At 42.9% G+C, this 21,055-nt stretch overlaps 1 protein-coding gene across 7 annotated transcripts in view; it reads left to right on the forward strand.

Moving 5' to 3' along the window:
• SH3PXD2A (SH3 and PX domains 2A) overlaps positions 1-21,055 on the forward strand; it is a 472,602-nt gene that overhangs the window by 403,032 nt on the left and 48,515 nt on the right. For 5 of the 7 annotated variants that reach the window (XM_077455259.1, XM_077455260.1, XM_077455262.1 and 2 more), the window contains 2 exons: positions 8,042-8,155; positions 10,661-10,744. In XM_077455259.1, coding sequence (XP_077311385.1) covers positions 8,042-8,155; positions 10,661-10,744 — 198 coding nt within the window. The remainder of the gene's footprint in view (positions 1-8,041; positions 8,156-10,660; positions 10,745-21,055) is intronic. The other 2 variants (XM_077455261.1, XM_077455265.1) reach the window with 1 other exon arrangement.

A 21,055-nucleotide genomic window follows, 5' to 3' on the forward strand; every position in this document is an offset into this window, starting at 1 on the left:
GAACCTCTCCAGTTCTGTCAGGTTGGATGGTAAACGTTTGTGGACAGCCATTTTTAGGTCTCTCCAGAGATGCTCAATTGGGTTTAAGTCAGGGCCCTGGCTGGGCCATTCAAGAACAGTCACAGAGTTGTTTTGAAGCCACTCCTTCTTTTTTTTAGCTGTGTGCTTAGGGTCATTGTCTTGTTGGAAGGTAAACCTTCGGCCCAGTCTGAGGTCCTGAGCACTCTGGAGAAGGTTTTCGTCCAGGACATCCCTGTACTTGGCCGCATTCATCTTTCTCTCTCGATTGCAACCAGTTGTCCTGTCCGTGCAGCTGAAAAACACCCACAGCATGATGCTGCCACCACCATGCTTCACTGTTGGGACTGTATTGGACAGGTGATGAGCAGTGCCTGGTTTTCTCGACACATACCGCTTAGAATTAAGGCCAAAAAGTTCTATCTTGGTCTTATCAGACCAAAGAATCTTATTTCTCACCATCTCGGAGTCCTTCAGGTGTTTTTTTTAGCAAACTCAATGCGGGCTTTCATGTGTCTTGTACTGAGGAGAGGCTTCCGTTGGGCCACTCTGCCATAAAGACCCTACTGGTGGAGGGCTGCAGTGATGGTTGACTTTTCTACAACTTTCTCCCATCTCCCAACTGCATCTCTGGAGCTCAGCCACAGTGATCTTTGGGTTCTTCTTTACCTCTCTCAACAAGGTTCTTCTCCCCCGATAGCTCAGTTTGGCCGGACGGCCAGCTCTAGGAAGGGTTCTGGTCGCCCCAAACATCTTCCATTTAAGGATTATGGAGGCCACTGTGCTCCTAGGAACGTTAAGTGCAGCAGAAATGTTTTTGTAATCTTGGCCAGATCTGTGCCTTGCCACAATTCTGTCTCTGAGCTCTTCAGGCAGTTCCTTTGACCTCATGATTCTCATTTGCTCCGACATGCACTGTGAGCTGTAAGATCTTATATAGACAGGTGTGTGGCTTTTTTAATCAAGTCCAGTCAGTATAATCAAACACAGCTGGACTTAAATTAAGGTGTAGAACCATCTCAAGGATGATCAGAAGAAATGGACAGCACCTGAGTTAAATATATGAGTGTCACAGCAAAGGGTCTGAATACTTAGGACCATGTGATATTTTTTTTAAATAAATCTGTAAACATGTCAACAATTCTGTGTTTTTCTGTCAATATGGTGTGCTGTGTGTACATTAATGAAGAAAATTAATTAACTTAAATGATTTTAGCAAATGGCTGCAATATAACAAAGAGTGAAAAATTTAAGGGGGTCTGAATACTTTCCACCCCCACTGTATGTATAATGTTTGGGGGTTCTGAGTAATTGTCTAGCAAAAAAAAATGCTGATTTTTACATGTAGGAGAGGAGTGCCTGGTATAGGAAGTATAGGCCTGGTAGGGAAGTGGTTAAAACATTAAAGAGGAAGTAAACCCTGATGAGTTTACTTCCCCTTTTATTCCCTGCAAAGGTAAAGCATAATGGACTACTATGCATTGCATAGTAGTCCATTATGTGTCACTTACCCTACACAGGAGCCAGCGATGTCACCGCTGTCCCCTGTAGTCCGGCGCTTCCATCTTCTCGGTGGGTCTTGCCGCTCCGCCGCTAAGAAGGGGGCAAGCGGACATACACCCACCGGAGTTTTGCATTTCACAGTTTAACAGTAAACAGAGCATATATGGTGAAATAAAGTATTTGTAAATCCATCGGACTGTTTAGATGTTGAATTAAAAAGCCTTGTTTACATAGACAGAGCTCTGTTCTGTGTGTCTCCTCGCAGATCAGCGGGTGACAGCGGACATCTATTGGCTGGCACCCGCTGATTGGCTTGTGCTATGTCTAATCACAGCACAGCTGCGGTGCTGGTACATGCGCTCGCCCTCTACCTAGTACGTGGTCCGGTACAGGGGATACGCTCTACCGCTCCACTCATACGTGAGGTGGTCAGCAACAGTTAATGTAAGAAAAAGAAATAGATCTTAAACAATGTCAACAAAGGACTACTACTTTCTGAAGGTGACACTAAATGATGTGCTCATTCTCCAAAAATAATGCGTACACATCCACTACATAATGACTCTGTAATCTTTTTTTCATAAAATTATTTCAGTGTTTTTCTGCCTCCTTTTAACATCCTCTGTAAGGTCCCAAAACGTTCCTCTTCACCTTCACTTCCTTTGGAAAGAGCAATAGAATGTATTTTTTGAGTTAAGGTTATTGTAAGGGTTAATTTTTTTTTTCATAACAAGCATGTCATACTTACCTCCACTGTGCAGCTTGTTTTGCACAGTGTGGCCCCAAACCTCATCTTCTTGGGTCCCCCGGTGGCTCTCGGGGCTCCTCCCCACATCAGATAACCCCCTAGGAGAAGCTTTCTCCTGGGGGGTTACCTTACGGGCACTCTCCTGAGTCCAGCATTTGCATCCATAGACACCCCCGGCGCTCACGTCATTGGATTTGATTTACAGCAGCGGGAGCCAATGGCTGTGCTGCTATCAATCTATCCAATCAAGAGCCGGGACCCCGTGGAGAGAGGGAGAGTGCGTCTCAGGTAAGTAGAACGGGGGGGGGCGGGGGACAGTCACTGCCAGGTGTTTTCTCACCTTAATGCCTAGGATGCATTAAGGTGAAAAAACATGAGGGATTACAACCCCTTTAAGAATACATACTTGAATAGAATTATTATTTTTTAACCAGAGTTTAGTGTCACTTGAAGTTTGGATGCTTGTTAGGCAACTAGTATTTGCAGAATAAGACAAGAATAGCTGGCCACACCTCTCTCTTCACAGGTGTGCATCAAAGGAAACCTATAGGACTAGAAATCAAGGAAGCTATCAATGCTGTGTTTTTGAACATGCAAGTTCAGGGGCTTCTATTATCAACGCTTTTCCTATTTAATGCATCAGTAACCTGTATACAAGTTGGGAGGTCCAACTACGTAGGTTGCATGCTTGTTTCAGATCTGTATCTCACTTGGTAGTTTAGCAAGGATGAGACTGACAGTCCCACAGCTTTATTTCAAAATATTAGCAATGACAACTTATATACAGTACTGTTCAAAAGTTTTAAGCAGGTGTGAAAAAATGCTGTAAATTAGCAATAGAATAAATTGAATGGTGTTGCGCTCCCAGCGTGAAAGTGCTCAAATAATAAATAATCAAAAATATTAAAATTCATGTGATAAAAATCCAGAAATCTAATAAATAAAATAATAAATCATCAGGGCATAAAAAAATAGTACATAAAAAATTAGTACATAAAAAATTATTAAGCTAGTGATAGCCACAATAAATGTCACAGTGATCAAAAATGCAAATCGTGAAAAACAATCAAATAGAGTGAAGTGAATAAATAAATAATTTTTTTTTTTTTATTAAGATAATCAATCAAACTTAAAAATATATATATATATTTGTGTATATCCCAATACATAGTGAAATAGTGTCACTAAGGTGAAAAAGACTAAAAGCAGTCTTAATTTAGAGCATTTATACACCTGAAATAAAACTTTTGCACAGAATTGTAATTTTATCCTGATACCGTAAAAAATTAAACATGGATTCTATAGTTTAGCGTAATCAATGAAAATTCAAGATTGGTTGATGTGCAGCACTTTTATTTTATTGTGAGGTGTATTTTATTATCTTTATTATGGAAGAATCCCATGTTTCCAATTTCCTTTAATCCTGAAATATCTATTTTATTGCTAGTATAGATGTGCAGGTAGAAAAAGTAAAGTGTTATGCCCCTTTCACACGTGCGGACAGTATGTCCGTATTTCGTCCATCCATTTTTGGATGAAATATGGACATACATGAATATCCGCTGACACCCGATATCATCCGTCCCCGCTATGGTCCGATTCTCCAGACGGAGGAAAATCCTAATTTTCTGTCTGCAGAGCGGATCAGATGAACACGGACAGACGGTCCGTGTTAATCCGATCCCCCACGGGGGAGAGGGGAGATCTGACAGGGCGGTTCCTGCACGTGCAGGGACCGCCCTGTCATCCGCCAGCTCAGCGGGGGTCAACAGATCGATCTCCGCTGAGCAAGCGGATGTTCACGGGGCGGATAATGACAGATCCGTCCCGTGTGAAAGGACCCTTAGGAGTATATAGTGGTTATTTATTGCCATAGCCTCACTGTGAGCTGTCTAATATTTATTAGTGTTTTGTGTAACTTGCCGCTGAATCAGCTGTAGCAATTAGGGCAGACAACTTTTTTTTATGAAGTTATCGGGTGCTAAATGTATAAGCTGTCTTGGAGTTGCCTTGCTGTAAGGGGACTATCCAGTTTTCCTCTAGCTTCCAGGTTTAAGATTTATGATGCAAGACATATCCAGGTATGCGGTCTGTGTTTCCACTCTCCAGTCCAACAGCATCATAGATGTTACAAATAAATATTGGAAAAACACATTAGCCCTAAGCCATACTGATGTCTTTCCGTGATATTCCTGGTGTTATTTCTGTACCAGTGCTTTTTCTGTCACATGGATTTAGCTATATAATTTACATCCCTTAATTCTTTGTAGAAACACTTTTATGTTCTTTGCTAATAAAAAATGTATTTTCTGTACTTAATACTTGTCCGTTATCTTTTTATGGTCATTTGTCCATCAAAAGAGAATCCTCAGCCAAAGTTATAAATTACAATCCAAAAACCATTCCAAATTGTATAATCTGTTGCACTAACTCTGTGGTCACTCATTCTCTTCAGCATCCCTTAGCTCAGTGTTTCTCAACTCCAGTCCTCAAGGCGCCCCAACAGGTCATGTTTTAAGGATTTCCCTCAGGTGAAACGACTGTGGTAATTACTAAGGCAGTAAAACTGGTCAAATCATCTGTGCAAAATAATGGTAAGCCTAAAAACATGACCTGTTGGCGCGCCTTGAGGACTACAGTTGAGAAACACTGCCTTAGCTGACAATAGTGGGTTAGGCACAGACACTGCATAACTTAATGACTAAATCCAAGTAATCTTGAAGTAAGGGAAATATTATTATTTTGTCTGGCTCGGGATTAGTCAATTTTTATATTGGCAGCCCTTACAGAATCAAACATTTAGATCTGATTCACACCAGCCACTGCACTGCACTGCAACGTGCAGCGGCTGGTATGTGGTGCAATCTGGCTGAAATCAGAGCAGTGATGATGCACTGAGCTCATCGGATCACATTGTTTCCCTTTTTTTTTTTTTTTTTGTTTAAACAAACTTTATTGAGATGTTACACAGACGTCTCAAAAAATTATATAGTATAGTATATAGTTATATTGGCTGCACAGTGCAAGACAGTGGACTGCTTGGAGTACCTTTTTTTCAGTGCATCGTGCTGAACAGGGCACATAAGACACAAGACATTTGCATTTTGCCTCATCCATGTGATGGGACTGTACTGGAATAGCCACCCAACACAGTCCCACCACAACTGGTGTGAGTTCTAAACAGCTCTGCCAGTAAAAACCGTAGAAGTGATGTTATTGTTGTCCAGCCTAGTTTTATATAAAGAGGAAAAGTAGAAAGATGTTGTTCAGTATTTTTGCACCTTTCAATTGAAGCATGTTTAGATTTTCCATGGGCTGAACAAGATTTGATTCCCTCATCCACAATGAACAGCATGGATGGTGGAATCTCTTCTGCCAGCAACCACAAGACCTGAATAGTGAATGCCTCTTCTTGGATGCAGCCACTGTTCAGTAGGTGATGCCAACAGGACCACCCATGAATCAAATTGCGACTGATGCAATAGGAATTGGCTTAAATTAGAGCCCTGTCTGGCTAGCATTAAAGTGTGTTTAAGTCAGTAATCATATAGTTTATCAACTTTCTTATATGTTTGGTTCTATAAACCTCCCCCAACCATTTTCCCTATATCTGAAAGTATAATCCGAGGGTTACACTTATATTTGATCCATACTAGAAGTTTCAACCCCCTACAAACCTCATGTTGTAAAGTGAGATGATGGTGGAATATTTGCCCAGAAAGTTGCCCAGGAGTGTTGGTTTTACATGTGACTGTGTGCAAAATTTGAATATTTAAAAAATATAGCTCTAGATAGACTAAAGGGCAGGCATTGGTGCCAACTAGCACTTCCCTAAACATGATTGCATTGGACTACTGTTTGTATTAGGACCCATGGAAAGACATGGGAGATGCATTGCAGGCACTTTTGGTGCCTTCCTATCATGCAGAAAACTGTAGGGATTGGCCAGACCTTGTCCGCAGGTAACATAAAGAATAAATGGTTGCCTGTTATGACTGGGTCTGGAGTCTGTGCTATAATGCCTAAGGACACCCTAAGAATATTTGATATTTAAAAATCCTACATAGGAATAAGAAATATAAGTAATATCAAATGTGCTTGAAAAGTGTAGAAAAGGTGGGGTTACTCTGTAAAATCGTATACATTTTTTGCCAGTATTGGAGAGAAGCAGAGGGCTGGGGACTAAACATTTACGTCATACCAGAAACCCTCATTACATGATCCCGTGTGTCTCATTAAAAAGGCTCTCAATATGCTAGCCCTGTACTGTACTTTGCGTCCATACTAGAGCATAATTCATATGATTTCATCATTTGGCACACTTAGCTCAACTCTTAGAACAGCATATTGAATTGTAAATGCCTTAGGTCACTGGAATTGCAATGAGACCTCAGCTGACAATGAAAGTAAGCATACAAGTTGCATTTTTTAAAGCATAATTATAACTTGGCAATCTATTCTCTGATGCACACTGCACGGAATGAGAGTAGTTAGAGGATCACATGTATATTTCAGTATTGTATACCTGCATGAGATACATCAATAAAGCCAAATACCACAGAGAAAATCTGCCTTAAAGTTACCAATTGCATTCTTTTTATCATATCTAACAGTACATGTTCATAGAGACTTTTGTAAGCTTCTTTGTGCTCCTTCTTTTCTTTCACAGCTCTATAGCAGTCTCTAGGTAGCAGCTGTAAAAAACGTTCAAGAATTATCTTTGCTGCAGTGTTGTGTGTGTACAGAAAGCCTGCTCTGATACCTTGAAATCATTTCTGCTTTCCCTGAAGTCATTCAGTAAAAAAACATAATTCTAGACAATTGGAAAAGGATGGATGATGGCATTGTATCCAAGCAGAGTTTCTGTACTAAGATATTTTGGATCCAGGTTCAGAAGAATCATTACTGTAGTTATCCAGGGATTGCTAGAGAGCTGCATTATGAGAAATGGATCAATAAACATAGCTTAGAATATCTTCTACACGCAAGTACCCTTAGGCTGGGTTCACACCTATGTGAATTGCATGAAGGTGACAAAAATTGAAAACTTCAGAAAACTCACCATGCCTCTTACTAGATAGCTTTTCCCAAAATCGGTCATTTGGGGGATATTTGTACTGTTCTGGCATTTTAGGGCCCCAAGAAATCAGGTCTTCAGTACATCAGGATTGATAAATTTTTAATTATACTGTATATTCCATAGTTTGTAGTTCTATAACTTTCCAACAGTCTACATAGTATACACTAATTTGGATTATGTTTACCAAAGAAACGTAGCATGATACATTTGGCCTAAAGTTATAAAGAAAGATAATTTCGTTGCAAAATTATTAACAAATTAGCAAGAAAAATAAAAATGTTGGCCTTTTTTCATTTATTTAGCAAAAAATAAAAACCCTGTGGTGATTAAATACTGGCAAAAAAGCTCAGTCTCAAAAAAAGATAAAAAATTCATTTGGGTACAGTGTTGCAAAACTGAGTAATTGTCATTCAAAGTGTTACATTGAAAATTGGCCTGGGCAGAAAGGGCATGAAAGTGTCCGGTATTAAAGTGGTTAAATAAAATGTCACCCTGATGAAGCCAATGGGGGCATTCTTTGGAAAAATGCATTCAAGGGTCTTTATTAAATTGGAAGAAAAGGGCCACAGTCTATCTTCCTTGGTATTTGCAGTATGCCTTGATGATGTCTTGGTTGTCCTTAAACTATGATCCTGATATAAATGGACAGCCATATATAATCATTTTCACTGCATCTACTTTTCTGTCTTCAGGCTGGTGGTTTGTTAGCACAGCAGAAGAGCAAGGCTGGGTCCCTGCCACTTATCTAGACTGCCAGAGTGGGTCTAAAGACGATTCAGAAATCCACACATCTAAATCTGGTGATGGTAAGTGTATTCTGTTCTGTACCATTTCAGCATTTGATTATGGTTGTCTTCCCATGTTCAAGTCAATCTTTATTCTTTGTAGCGAATTTCCAGCAGAGTAGACTTGAGTGTGCACTGATTTATAGTCATTCACCAACAGATACACACTACATGGTGTTTATGTATAGCTACAAACCTGCTATGAATGAAGCTTATACTCTTTAAAAAGCTAAAAGCTAAACATCACAATACACACCACTACCGCGTTACCGAATGACTCAATTATTCTGAGTCTTTCTTTCTTTCTTTCTTTCTTATGTTTTTAAGGAAATGTGGTGTTCATCATTTGTAGAACATCTCAATGTAATATTTTCATAGTATAACAGTGTAACAATACCATTTACATTGTTTTGTCATATTTACAGCATTAGTTTAAAGAAAAATTGCAGCTTGTCTTCATATTTGGCAGACTGTAGGTCTTGTTTCAGTGACTCAGCAGAACACTGAGATATTGTCTGGACAATGTCAGTTTTGCTCATCTCTTTAGTATTATTTATAAAAGGCCATACATGCATGCTGTTGTGATAATTTGAACAAAACTAAATTTCAAATTGCCTCTTAAAAGAGAAGTATAACCAAACATTTTTTGCCTGTTCTTTTCTTTTTAGTCACAGGAAAAAAATTACAAATGTTCTCCTATGACCCAGAGTCAGCTGATAGCATTCTGTTGCCCACTATAAGCCAACAGAGCAAAGCCATACCAAGTTTGGGAAGGATCCTGACAATATTGTCTGGATCATCCCTGATGCCTGATTGACAGCTGGCTCCAACATCTGATTGCTGACTAGTAAGTGGTCAGCTAATCATTCAACTCTTAGTCTTAGAGCCGGGTAGGAGAGCTGCAGTGTCACATGGATGCTACAGCATGGAGGTGACTGTTTTTTTTTTTTTTTTTACTAACCCTAAACTTTTTCCTTGATAATGGTAAAGATAGTAATACATAGGAAAGCAAAAGGAGGAGAAAGAAGTGCCAAGCCAATTCTTTAAACAGCTTAGGAATTTATTCAGTATATAAGTATAAAAAAACCACTAAAAACTTGCGTGAAAAATGTTGGAGCACTTGCAAATTGCTAGAGTGGGTGGGAGCTTCCACATGCAGTGTCACATGAGCACAGGAGGACCGCCCGAAAGTCTCTATTGAGGGATTCGCGAGCACCGTGTGTTAGCCACAGCTGGAGCCTCGATAAGCCTCATGGAGACGTCGGCTGTGTGAAAGAAGTAAAGAAGTATAATAAAAAGTACACATTTTTTATTGATAAAAAACATCTAACAAGATCCCACCTCCACTGACACACCGCCAGGTGCTGGCCCTGTCCATCACAGATTTCAAGTTGCAAAGAAAATTCAAGTTGGCCCTGTCCATCACAGGTTTCAAGTTGCAAAGAAAATTCAAGTTGGGCATGCGTTGGGTTTTAAATCACCTTTATTGTAGCTTGTTCATAAAAGAAACTCCAAGATACAAATGTGGGGGAACAGCATCAACAGCTAATGCTTTTCACGCTTGTTTAGCACTTAATTATAGCTCATTATGACTAGGAAGAATATTACTTTGCCTCAGTGTGCAGTGTTCCTGTTTTCTCAATTACCTGTTGATCCCACCAGTGAGGTCCACCTCCTGCAGCTTCCTGTGATGTGGTGACAGTACTGCTGTTGAATTCAGAGTAGCATTGTCACCCTAAAAAAAGGTTGTACCTGCCTTCACCACAGTAGGTAATGAAGGTGAACATGGGGGACATGGCTATCAGCATTGTCACTGCTGATTTACAAACCTGTAGCTCATAAGTCAGCAGCTGGGGACACCTAGTCCTGACCACTACTTTCTTGTTTAACAGTACTGCCTCTGTCTCAATGCAGCTTTTCAGTTTCAGTTTCACTTTCACTTTATTGTACTGTATGAAACCCATGAGTTGGCTAATAGCAACTCTTGTTGGAGACTGGTGAGATGGGTATTTTCCTTCCTGCGAGTCCTTTATCTAACTATTTTATGGTGCAGCAAAAATATAACAATTTCCTTTTGGTCACTGACCACACTTTGTAGGAGAGTCTTGGGCAATAGTTGCCTTTCTTTGGATTGGTCCTCCCAAATTTCATTCACTACATTATCAACCTAATTTTATTACTTTATATCATGCATGATGTGTTTTATCTCTAAACCAAGGATGGGCAAACATGTAATATCATTCTTACACCATCTTAAGCCATGTATTCCAGAAAAAAAACATGTGCTGTTGTCAAATAATGTTCGTAATGTTCTTTCCCTATAGCCAGGATCTTTGTCCCTCTTAAACCATCTGTTCATCACCCTATACTTGTGTGAAAATACAACTCCCATTTTTTTAACCTGTCACTAATATTGCCATATTTACCATTTTTCATGTAATTTGTTCTTTTGTTTATTATTCGCATACTTCTATTGTGTTTTTCCTTTGTTTGTCACCTCATGTTTCCATTCATCTCCTCTGTTAGTAACTAAGAGACGCAAGGCTCATCTACGGCGCTTGGACCGGCGTTGGACACTGGGAGGCATAGTCAACAGACAACAGAGCCGAGGTGAATAACTGCATCATCCATAGTTATCACTAAGAATATTATGAGTGTTGCTTGATCTATATAAAGATTCTAAAGTTTTTATGATTTGGATGTTTTAAAATATCTAGCCTCTCTTTTATTCTTTTCTAATTTGCATATACAATTCTCATGCATTTTTCTGTTTCTGCCTCTTTGTGATGCATGCCTGCTTAAGTACTTTGTTATAATTATGAGTTTGATCACTTACCTTTTACAGATGATTCAAAATAAATGGTTAATTTTCTCTTCTGCAGTGATGCTCTCATCATGCCTCTGAGCTCCAGCTTTCACCTCTGCTGGATAGCTTTTTAAACTGCCATTGATCATTCATGATGTACTGTGATCTGCAGCATTGATGCAGACAGCCAAGTTGCACTTGCAGCTTTTCTGTTTTTACCAAATATGGCCAAAATTGTAAACTTGCTATTGAGTTACTATATGTCCACTGGTTCCTGCTAAGGTGGCAGGAACAATTGCAGACATCTATTGTCATTGTATTCTTCACATTGTTCGTCATCATTCCTGTCAGTTGACTCCAGTGAGTCTAGTGGTTCATAGGCAGAAATGGTGGCAGGTCATGCCAAATGTAAATGTGTGGGTTGATGTTGGATAAGGTATATGATTAGATTTCAGAGGCTGTGTGGGGGGAAAAAATAAATAAATAAATATATATATATATATATATATATATATATATATATATATATATATATGACAGTTGTGCTCATAAGTTTACATACCCTGGCAGAATTTATGATTTCTTGGCCATTTCCATTTTTCAGAGAATATGAATGATAACATGAAAACTTTTCTTTCACTTATGGTTAGTGTTGGCTGAAGCCATTTATTATCAATCAACTGTGTTTATTCTTTTTAAATCATAATCACAACAGAAACTACCCAAATAACCCTGATAAAAAGTTTACATACCCCAGTTCTAAATAACGTGTATTCCCCCTTTAACATCAATGACAGCTTGAAGACTTTTGTGGTATTTGTGGATGAGGCTCTTTATCTTCTCAGATGGTAAAGCTGCCCATTCCTCTTGGCAAAAAGCCTTCAGTTCCTGTAAATTCTTGGCCTGTCTTAATGAACTGCATGTTTGAGATCTCCCCAGAATGGCTCAATGATATTGAGATACTGAGATGGCCACTCCAGAACCTTCACTTTATTCTGCTGTAGCCAATGAAAGGTTGAATTGGCCTTGTGTTTTGGATCTTTGTCATGTTGGAATGTCCAAGTACGTCCCATGCGCAGGTTCCTGGCTGATAAATGCAAATCTTCCTCCAGTATTTTTGGATAACATGCGGTATTCATCTTGCCATCAATTTTGACCCAATGTCCTGTGCCTTTGGAGCTCACACATCCCCAAAACATCAGGGATCCACCTCTGTGCTTCCACAGTAGGAATGTTGTTCCTTTCATCATAGGCCTTGTTGACTCCTCTCCAAATATAGTGTTTATGGTTGTGGCAAAAAAGCTAAATGTTGATCTCATCACTCCAAATGACTTTGTACCAAAGGTTTTGAGGCTTGTCAGTGTGCTGTTTGGTGTATTGTAGGCAGGATATTTTGTGGCATTTGCGTAGTAATGGCTTTCTTCTGGCAACTGGACCATGAGCCTATCTTTTACTTCATCACTTGAAGTACCTCCTTATTGTGCATCTTGAAACAGCCACACCACATGTTTTCAGAAAGTCCTGTATTGATACAAAGTATTATTGTATGTATTTATACATTATACAAAATTATTCAACTTGTTGTCGAGTGCTCCCTGAGCCAGAGCTGCCGGATCACATGATGGACAGATACACAATTCTATTTTACAAAGGGTATGCAGGAAACAGAAGGGAGAAGGGAATGTTTTTAAGAATAGTGTTAGGCTTTTCTTCCACTGTAGCTGTTTTATTTTCAGAGTCACAAGGGTACCATTATCAGATCTGTCACACAGCAAGGCATTGCTAAACATGCGACAGATTGTGTGACATATTAGGTTAATATAAGGTTACAGTCTGATTCATAAATTCTTTTTCAGTTTTCAGAACGGTGACGGAATAAAACTTGCCTCTGACCACTTTCAAATTATGCATCTGTTTAGAATGACAATTTGTCTCATCTACATTGGTAAATCCGTTGCAGACCTGTTCAAATCTGCTGGAGTTTGCTGCTCGGAAATTTATACAAAGAGCAAAAGCATGTGTAGGATGAGGAAAAAAAGTACTTTCTCAGTGCCCACAAGATAATATCTAATTATTATCGGATTTTCTCAGCAACCCCAAGATAATATATTATAAAAGCACAGAAGTTGTTAGTATGCATCACAAATAATTTCTGACTTCCTTTCCTCTCAAAGCATAATAACAGCTTCTATGCATTTATAATATGTTATCTTTTTCATACTGTAAGACCCCTTTCACACTGGAGGTGTTTTTCAGGCACTTTAGCACTAAACATAGCACCTGTAAAGTGCCTGAAACCGCCTCATCTGCAATCCCAGTGTGAAAGTCTGAGTGCTTTCACACTGGGGCACTGGGCTGGCAGGACATAAAAAAAAAGTGCTGCAAGCAGCTTCTTTGCAGCGCTTTAGGAGCGGTGAATATACCAGTCCTAAAGCGCCCCTGCCCATTGAAATCAGTGGGCAGCACCTCTGAAGCTCCTGCAAAGCTCAGTGGCAGCGGCTCTTTGTGGGTTCTTTTAACCCTGTATTCAGGGAATAGCGGGGGTTAAAAGCACCCCGAAAAGTGGCGCTAAAACTAGCAACACTTTACTGCCAACACCTGGGCACTGACAGTGTGAAAGGGCTCTTATAGCTTCTTGTTATTGTATTTTATATGTATATCATTTTGTTATGGACGTTATGACCTCCAGAGGAAGGGGCTTTGTACCGTGAATCATGTAGAGGAACTACAAATGTGAAATTGTCTCCCATGCATCTTTCTGATATCACTCATTTGTTAAGACATTGAGGTTGATTTACTAAATCTCGAGAGTGTAAAATCTGGTGCAGCTCTGCATAGAAACCAATCAGTTTCCAGCCTTTACAGTTTAAGCTTAACCTGTGCGTCTTTTGGTCCATTTCAGGTAGGAATTCAGCCCAAAATTCAGGCTGAAATCGGACCTGAAACGTTGAACCAGGATGCACAGGACCCCTGCTGTAAGCCGCATCGGCATGCAGTGTGAACCTCCAAAGTTGGTTTGAATAGCTGTATATTCATATTGCATGGGGATAAGTCACAACTATATGGGAGTCTTTTGAGGAGGCGCAAAATGTGTGTATGTTTTTAAACATACCTTGTTATAATAAATATTTATATTGTTATAATACTCATAAATATTGTTAATGTTGTGGAGTCATTCCTTGGGGGGTACAGAGAAAGTCCCTTTTTTCCTCATCTTACACATGCTTTTGCTGTTTGCATAGATTTTTGGATGTGGTCTCCCATTATTAAATATTTAGCACACTTTCAATAGGATGCTTGGGAATTTAGCCTTTGGGGTTGCAAATACACGTAAAGGATTGGTTCTCCTTTAGGAGCATGGTACATGTTATACCAAATTTGGGGTGTAACATGTAACATGCATCTATTCACCTTCATCCTGCTGCCAGAGCTCCCCTCCCTGTGTCAGTGAGCAGGGGTTCCCCCCACACAGCTGCATAATTCATTCACAGGATCCACGGCAGAGGGCTTATTGTTCTCAATGAACTGCATGAGCACTGATGAGCACCTTCTTAGTTCAGCGTGTTCGGCGTACTAAGAATTTCGTTTTTTTCGAAATTCTGTCCGTCGTACTCGCATTTCGGCGGACAATCCGGCCGTGTGTATGCCAGTCCGCCGTACTTTTGAAATGACCGGACTTTTCCCGCCCGGAGGAAAGTCCGCTCATTTCGAGCGCGTCTCCAGGTAGGCGGGGCCCACGAAGGAGACGTCGCTGGCCCCGCCGCCTGGTATGGACTTAAAGGGGAACCCCAACGCTGAAAAAAAACGGCGTGGGGGTCCCCCCAAGTCCACATCAGACCCTTGTCCGAGCATGCTACCCGGCCGGCCAGGAAAGGGGGCGAGCGAGCGCCCCCCCTCCAGAGCCGTACCAGGCCGCGTGCCCTCAACATGGGGGGGTGCCTTGGGGAAGGGGGGCCGCGCGGCCCCCCCACCCCAAAGCACCTTGTCCCCATGTTGATGAGGACAAGGGCCTCTTCCCGACAACCCTGGCCGTTGGTTGTCGGGGTCTGCGGGCGGGGGGCTTATCGGAATCCGGGAGCCCCCTTTGCGAATGAGTATGGGGTACAATGTACCCCTACCCATTCACCTGTAAAAAAAAGTACAAAAAAAAACACAACACACGAGATAAAATACTTTATTGCACAGCTCCGGGGGTCTTCCGTCTTCGGGGGTCTTCTCGCCGGACTCCTCCGCTATCTTCTTGTAGCTCTTTTGCTAGCGGAGGAGTCCAGCTTTCTTCCTCGCCGCAGGCCTCTTCTCCCGACTTCGGGGGTCTTGTCCCCCTCTTCGGTTCACCGCGCCTTCTTATAGCTCTTTTACAGGCGGTGGCCCGGTCTTCTGTCGCCGCCGCCTTCCGTTCTTCTTCTTCTTCTCAACTTCTTCCGCACTGCGCGGCCACTTATATAGGGACAAGGGGCGGTGTCACATGGCTTTGTGTCACATGGTGACCCCGCCCCCTTACGATGTCACAGTCCCCATGTGACCAACCCATGTGACATAAAGCCATGTGACACCGCCCCTTGTCCCTATATAAGTGGCCGCGCAGTGCGTCCCTGGCATTGTGGCCGGAGAGAGCGTCGAGTCAACATCTCCTGGAGAAGAAGGAGAAGAAGAAGAAGAAGAAGAACGGAAGGCGGCGACAGAAGACCGGGCCACCGCCTGTAAAAGAGCTATAAGAAGGCGCGGTGGCCCGGCAGAAGAACCGAAGAGGGGGACAAGACCCCCGAAGTCGGGAGAAGAGGCCTGCGGCGAGGAAGAAAGCCAGACTCCTCCGCTAGCAAAAGAGCTACAAGAAGATAGCGGAGGAGTCCGGCGAGAAGACCCCCGAAGACGGAAGACCCCCGGAGCTGTGCAATAAAGTATTTTATCTCGTGTGTTGTTTTTTTTTGTACTTTTTTTTACAGGTGAATGGGTAGGGGTACATTGTACCCCATACTCATTCACATAGGGTGGGGGGCCGGTATCCGAGGGCCCCCTTATTAAAGGGGGCTCCCGGATTCCGATAAGCCCCCCGCCCGCAGACCCCGACAACCAACGGCCAGGGTTGTCGGGAAGAGGTCCTTGTCCTCATCAACATGGGGACAAGGTGCTTTGGGGTGGGGGAGCCGCGCGCCCCCCCCCCTTCCCCAAGGCACCCCCCCATGTTGAGTGCACGCGGCCTGGTACGGCTCAGGAGGGGGGGCGCTCGCCCCCCTTTCCTGGCCGGCCGGGTAGCGTGCTCGGACAAGGGTCTGCTGTGGACTTGGGGGGGAACCCCACGCCGATTTTTTTCGGCGGTGGGGTTCCCCTTTAAGTCCATACCAGGCGGCGGGGCCAGCGACGTCTCCTTCGCGGGCCCCGCCTACCTGGAGACGCGCTCAAAATGAGCGGACTTTCCTCCGCGTGTGTGGACGAGTCCGTTCATTTCAAAAGTAGGGCGGATAGTACGGCGGACTTAGTACGCCATATTAGTCCGCTCAAAAAGTGCCGTGTGTGGGCAAGTAGCCCGTTCGGAAAGTCGGACGGACAGTCTGGCGGAAAGTACGCCAGACTAAGTACGTCATACAGTTTGACCGTGTGTACGCGGCATTAGTATTTTTAAGAATTGCTGTGCAGTTCATGCCAGCTAAAACACAATAAATTAACATACCTAACTTATTTTAACAATATTGTAAAAAAAGATCAGCAATTTGCAACATTACATTAGAAATCAGACCTATTTTTTTCTGCTTAGTAGTGCATTATTTAAATTCATGCTTCCTGTAAAACCTCGGGCACTCAGATACTGGCTTTAACAGTGCAGAGATTCTCTCTTGCACCCACATCCCCAGTCATAGCAAACATACAGCTTCCTGATTAACAATTTCTTGCTCTGCTTTGTTTTGCCTAGCAGAGGAGTAAAAACGTTCATGAAACCACAGCTTCCAGGAGCTGTGTAAAAACCCAGATCCCTCTGGAGCAGAAAAGGTTTTTTCCCAACATAAAACATCAGGGCAGGGTAGGGAGATTTAAAGACACCAGGCGAGATTGCTGACTGATGGAAACAATTTGAGAAGAAAATCTTGCTCTGGTCTGGAAAAATGACAGTCTTTAGTTAATACATTTATGAGCTCTGTATTCATCTTTCATAGGATTCAGCATCTTACTGTTGAAGAAAAGTATACATGCAGACCAGAGACCCTGACCAGACTGTTCTGTCCAAATGCACACAGATTTATGTATATTTTGTAGTATGTAAAGTTGGTTAGCGGTAGCATTTATTATAATTCAGAATGCTGCATGAAAGTTTTGTGGATTCATGTAAAATGTACAGTCTGCTATGGCCCAAGCAAGATGGTCTGCAGCAATAATGTTTCATTAAGCTATTTTGGTTTTGAAAATAAGGAGCAATGCTTTCTTTTTTTTCCTTTTAAGGCCCCTTTCATACATACGGACAGTTTGTAAATTTTTCATCTATCCATTGCTGAATGATCAACAGACATCAATGCATTCCAATGGAAAAACGGATGATCATCTATTTTCATCTATTTTCTTTCATCCATTTACATCCGCTTCCATCAACATCCGTTTTTTTGAACGTTTTTTCGGACGAAAAACTCATGTAAATTGACAAACGGTCAGCATTTCGTGCGTTTTTGCACTGGTTGTTGGGGGGGAGGGGGTTGTGGCAGAGAAAGGCAGAAGAGCAGTATATACAGTGAGGGGGCAGTCAGGCTCCCTCACTTGCTGGCACTAACTGTCATTTTGGGCTTTTAATCGTAAGTGCCGGCTTTTTTTTTCTTTAGGTTTTGGAGCTGCCATTTGAGGGGGGGGGGGGGGGGGGGGCAGGAGAAGAGATGTACATACAGTGAGGGGGCAGTCTGTACAGACCTTTTTATGACACTTGTTGGTTACAAGTTAAAATTTTTGCTCGAAAATTCATTAGAACCCCCAAACATTATATATATTTTTTTAGCAGAGACCCTATAATATAAAATGGCAGTCATTGCCATATTTTATATCACATTGTATTTGCACAGCGGTCTTGCAAATACAATTTTTAAAGGAAAAGTCATCAAAAAATGCTCCAAAATGTAAAGATGTGTTTAGGATAATGCAGAATAGTAGTGCATAGTACCTCAATTTGTCTGTAATCCCCTGCATGTCATTCAGATTTGGAGCGGGGAAGGGTGCAACATTCAGTTCATTCAGGTTTTTTTCATTGCAGTTTACTATGAATCTAACTACGCATCATTCTGATTGGAGGAGAGAGAGCACCAAGATAACCACACTAAACTGCAGTATGTGGAAGCGTACCTGCCACTTAACCACTTGCCGACCGCCGCACGACGATATACGTCGGCAGAATGGCACGGGCAGGCATATGGGCGTATATATAAGTCCCTGCCTTCCCGCGGGTGGGGGGCCCGATCGGGCCCCCCCCCCGGTGCCTGCGGCGGTCGGCATTCGTTCGGGAGCGATCCGGGATGAGGGGGCGGCCATTCATTCATGGCCACCCCCTCGCGATCGCTCCCGACGAATAGAAATGCTCCGTGACATCACTTCCTCTCCTCACAGGAGAGGAAGTGATGTGATCTCTCCTCCGTGTCGGTATTTTTCGTTCCGGCACCGAGGAGAGAGGATCGGTGAGTTGCACCAACACACCACACGTACAGTAGAACATGCCAGGCACACTCACACCCCCCCTTTACCCCCCGATCACCCCCCCAATTACCCCTGCCCCCCCCCCCCCAGTCACAGTGACACCAATTGCATTATTTTTTTTTTTTTTGCATTGGTGTCATTTGTGACTGTAATAACTGTTAGGGCAGTTAGGGTTAGCCCCCTTTAGTTCTAATGTGCCCCCCTAACCCCCCCCAATAAAGGTTTAACCCCGTGATCACCCCCCGTCGCCAGTGTCACTAAGGCTGGGTTCACATTGCAGCGGTTTATGAGAACGAATGTGATTCGCACCGCACTGCAGTGCAAATCACATCCGATCTCTGTGCGATTCGAGTTCAGCCATACAGATAGTATGGCTGAATTCGCGCCGCACCCGCCGCAAATTCGCACGGGACCCTTTTTTTGGTCCGCAGCAGAATCGGATCGCATGGGTGTTCACACCATGCAATCCGAGTTTGCAGATCGCACTGCGATATGCGAACTGATCTGGGGGTGTCATTAACATTTCACTGACACTCCCAGCAGTTCGCCTAGGGCAGTGTGAACTGCCGCCGGGAGGCATGCGATGCGGGAACCCGCCGCGGATTTGTGGCGTTCCCGCATCGCTCCAGTGTGAACCCAGCCTAATAAGCGATCATTTTTCTGATCGCTGTATTAGTGTCACAGGTGACGCTAGTTAGGCAGGTAGGTATTTAGGTTCGCCGCAACTTTTTATAGCGCCAGGGACCCCCATATACTACCGCATAAAGCCCCCTGATTGCCCCCTAGTTAACTCTTTCACCAGTGATCACCATATAACTGTTACAGGTGATGCTGGTTGGTTAGTTATTTTTTTATAGTTTCAGGGCACCCGCCATTTATTACCTAATAAAGGTTTAACCCCCTGATCACCCGGCGGGTGTCATTTGTGACTGTAATAACTGTTAGGGCAGTTAGGGTTAGCCCCCTTTAGTTCTAAGGTACCCCCCTAACCCCCCCAATAAAGGTTTAACCCCGTGATCACCCCCGTCGCCAGTGTCACTAAGGCTGGGTTCACATTGCAGCGGTTTGAGAACGGATGTGATTCGCACCGCACTGCAGTGCAAATCACATCCGATCTCTGTGCGATTCGAGTTCAGCCATACAGATAGTATGGCTGAATTCGTGTCGCACCCGCCGCAAACTCGCACGGGACCCTTTTTTTGGTCCGCAGCAGAATCGGATCGCATGGGTGTTCACACCATGCGATCCGAGTTTGCAGATCGCACTGCGATATGCGAACTGATCTGGGGGTGTCATTAACATTTCACTGACACTCCCAGCAGTTCGCATAGGGCAGTGTGAACTGCCGCCGGGAGGCATGCGATGCGGGAACCCGCCGCGGATTTGTGACGTTCCTGCATCGCTCCAGTGTGAACCCAGCCTAATAAGCGATCGTTTTTCTGATCGCTGTATTAGTGTCACAGGTGACGCTAGTTAGGCAGGTAGGTATTTAGGTTCGCCGCAGCTTTTTATAGTGCCAGGGACCCCCATATACTACCGCATAAAGCCCCCTGATTGCCCCCTAGTTAACCCTTTCACCAGTGATCAGCATATAACGGTTACAGGTGACGCTGGTTGGTTAGTTATTTTTTTATAGTTTCAGGGCACCCGCCATTTATTACCTAGTCTCACTAGTGTACCCCTAAATTTAGGGGTGTCTACTTTCCAAAATGGGGTCATTTGGGGGGCGTTTGTGCCATCTTGGCATTTTATGGCCTTCAAAACTGTAACGCCCTTAGAAAGCCTGAAGGCGGTGCTTGGTTTTCGGGGCCCCGTACGCGGCTAGGCTCCCAAAAAGTCCCACATATGTGGTATCCCCATACTCAGGAGAAGCAGCAGAATTTATTTTGGGGTGTCATTTCACATATGCCCATGGCATGCGTGAGCAATATATCATTTAGTGACAACTTTGTGAAAAAAATAAATAAAGAAAAAAGTTTGTAATTTTCCCGCAACTTGTGGCAAAATATAAAATATTCCATGGACTCAACATGCCTCTCAGCAAATAGCTTGGGGTGTCTACTTTCTAAAATGGGGTCATTTGTGGGGGTTTTGTGCCATCTTGGCATTTTATGGCCTTCAAAACTGTAATAGGTAGTGAGGAGTGAAGTCAAATATTTACGCCCTTAGAAAACCTGAAGGCGGTTCTTGGCTTTCGGGGCCCCGTACGCGGCTAGGCTCCCAAAAAATCCCACACATGTGGTATCCCCGTACTCAGGAGAAGCAGCAGAATTTATTTTGGGGTGTCATTTCACATATGCCCATGGCATGTGTGAGCAATATATCATTTAGTGACAACTTTGTGAAAAAAAAATAAAAAAAAATTAAAGTTTGTAATTTTCCCGCAACTTGTGGCAAAATATAAAATATTCCATGGACTCAACATGCCTCTCAGCAAATAGCTTGGGGTGTCT

This window comes from Lithobates pipiens, unplaced genomic scaffold (assembly GCF_037356315.1).
Source record: "Lithobates pipiens isolate NorthernLeopardFrog02 unplaced genomic scaffold, aLitPip1_a1.2 Scaffold_25, whole genome shotgun sequence".
Taxonomy (NCBI): Eukaryota; Metazoa; Chordata; class Amphibia; order Anura; family Ranidae; genus Lithobates; species Lithobates pipiens.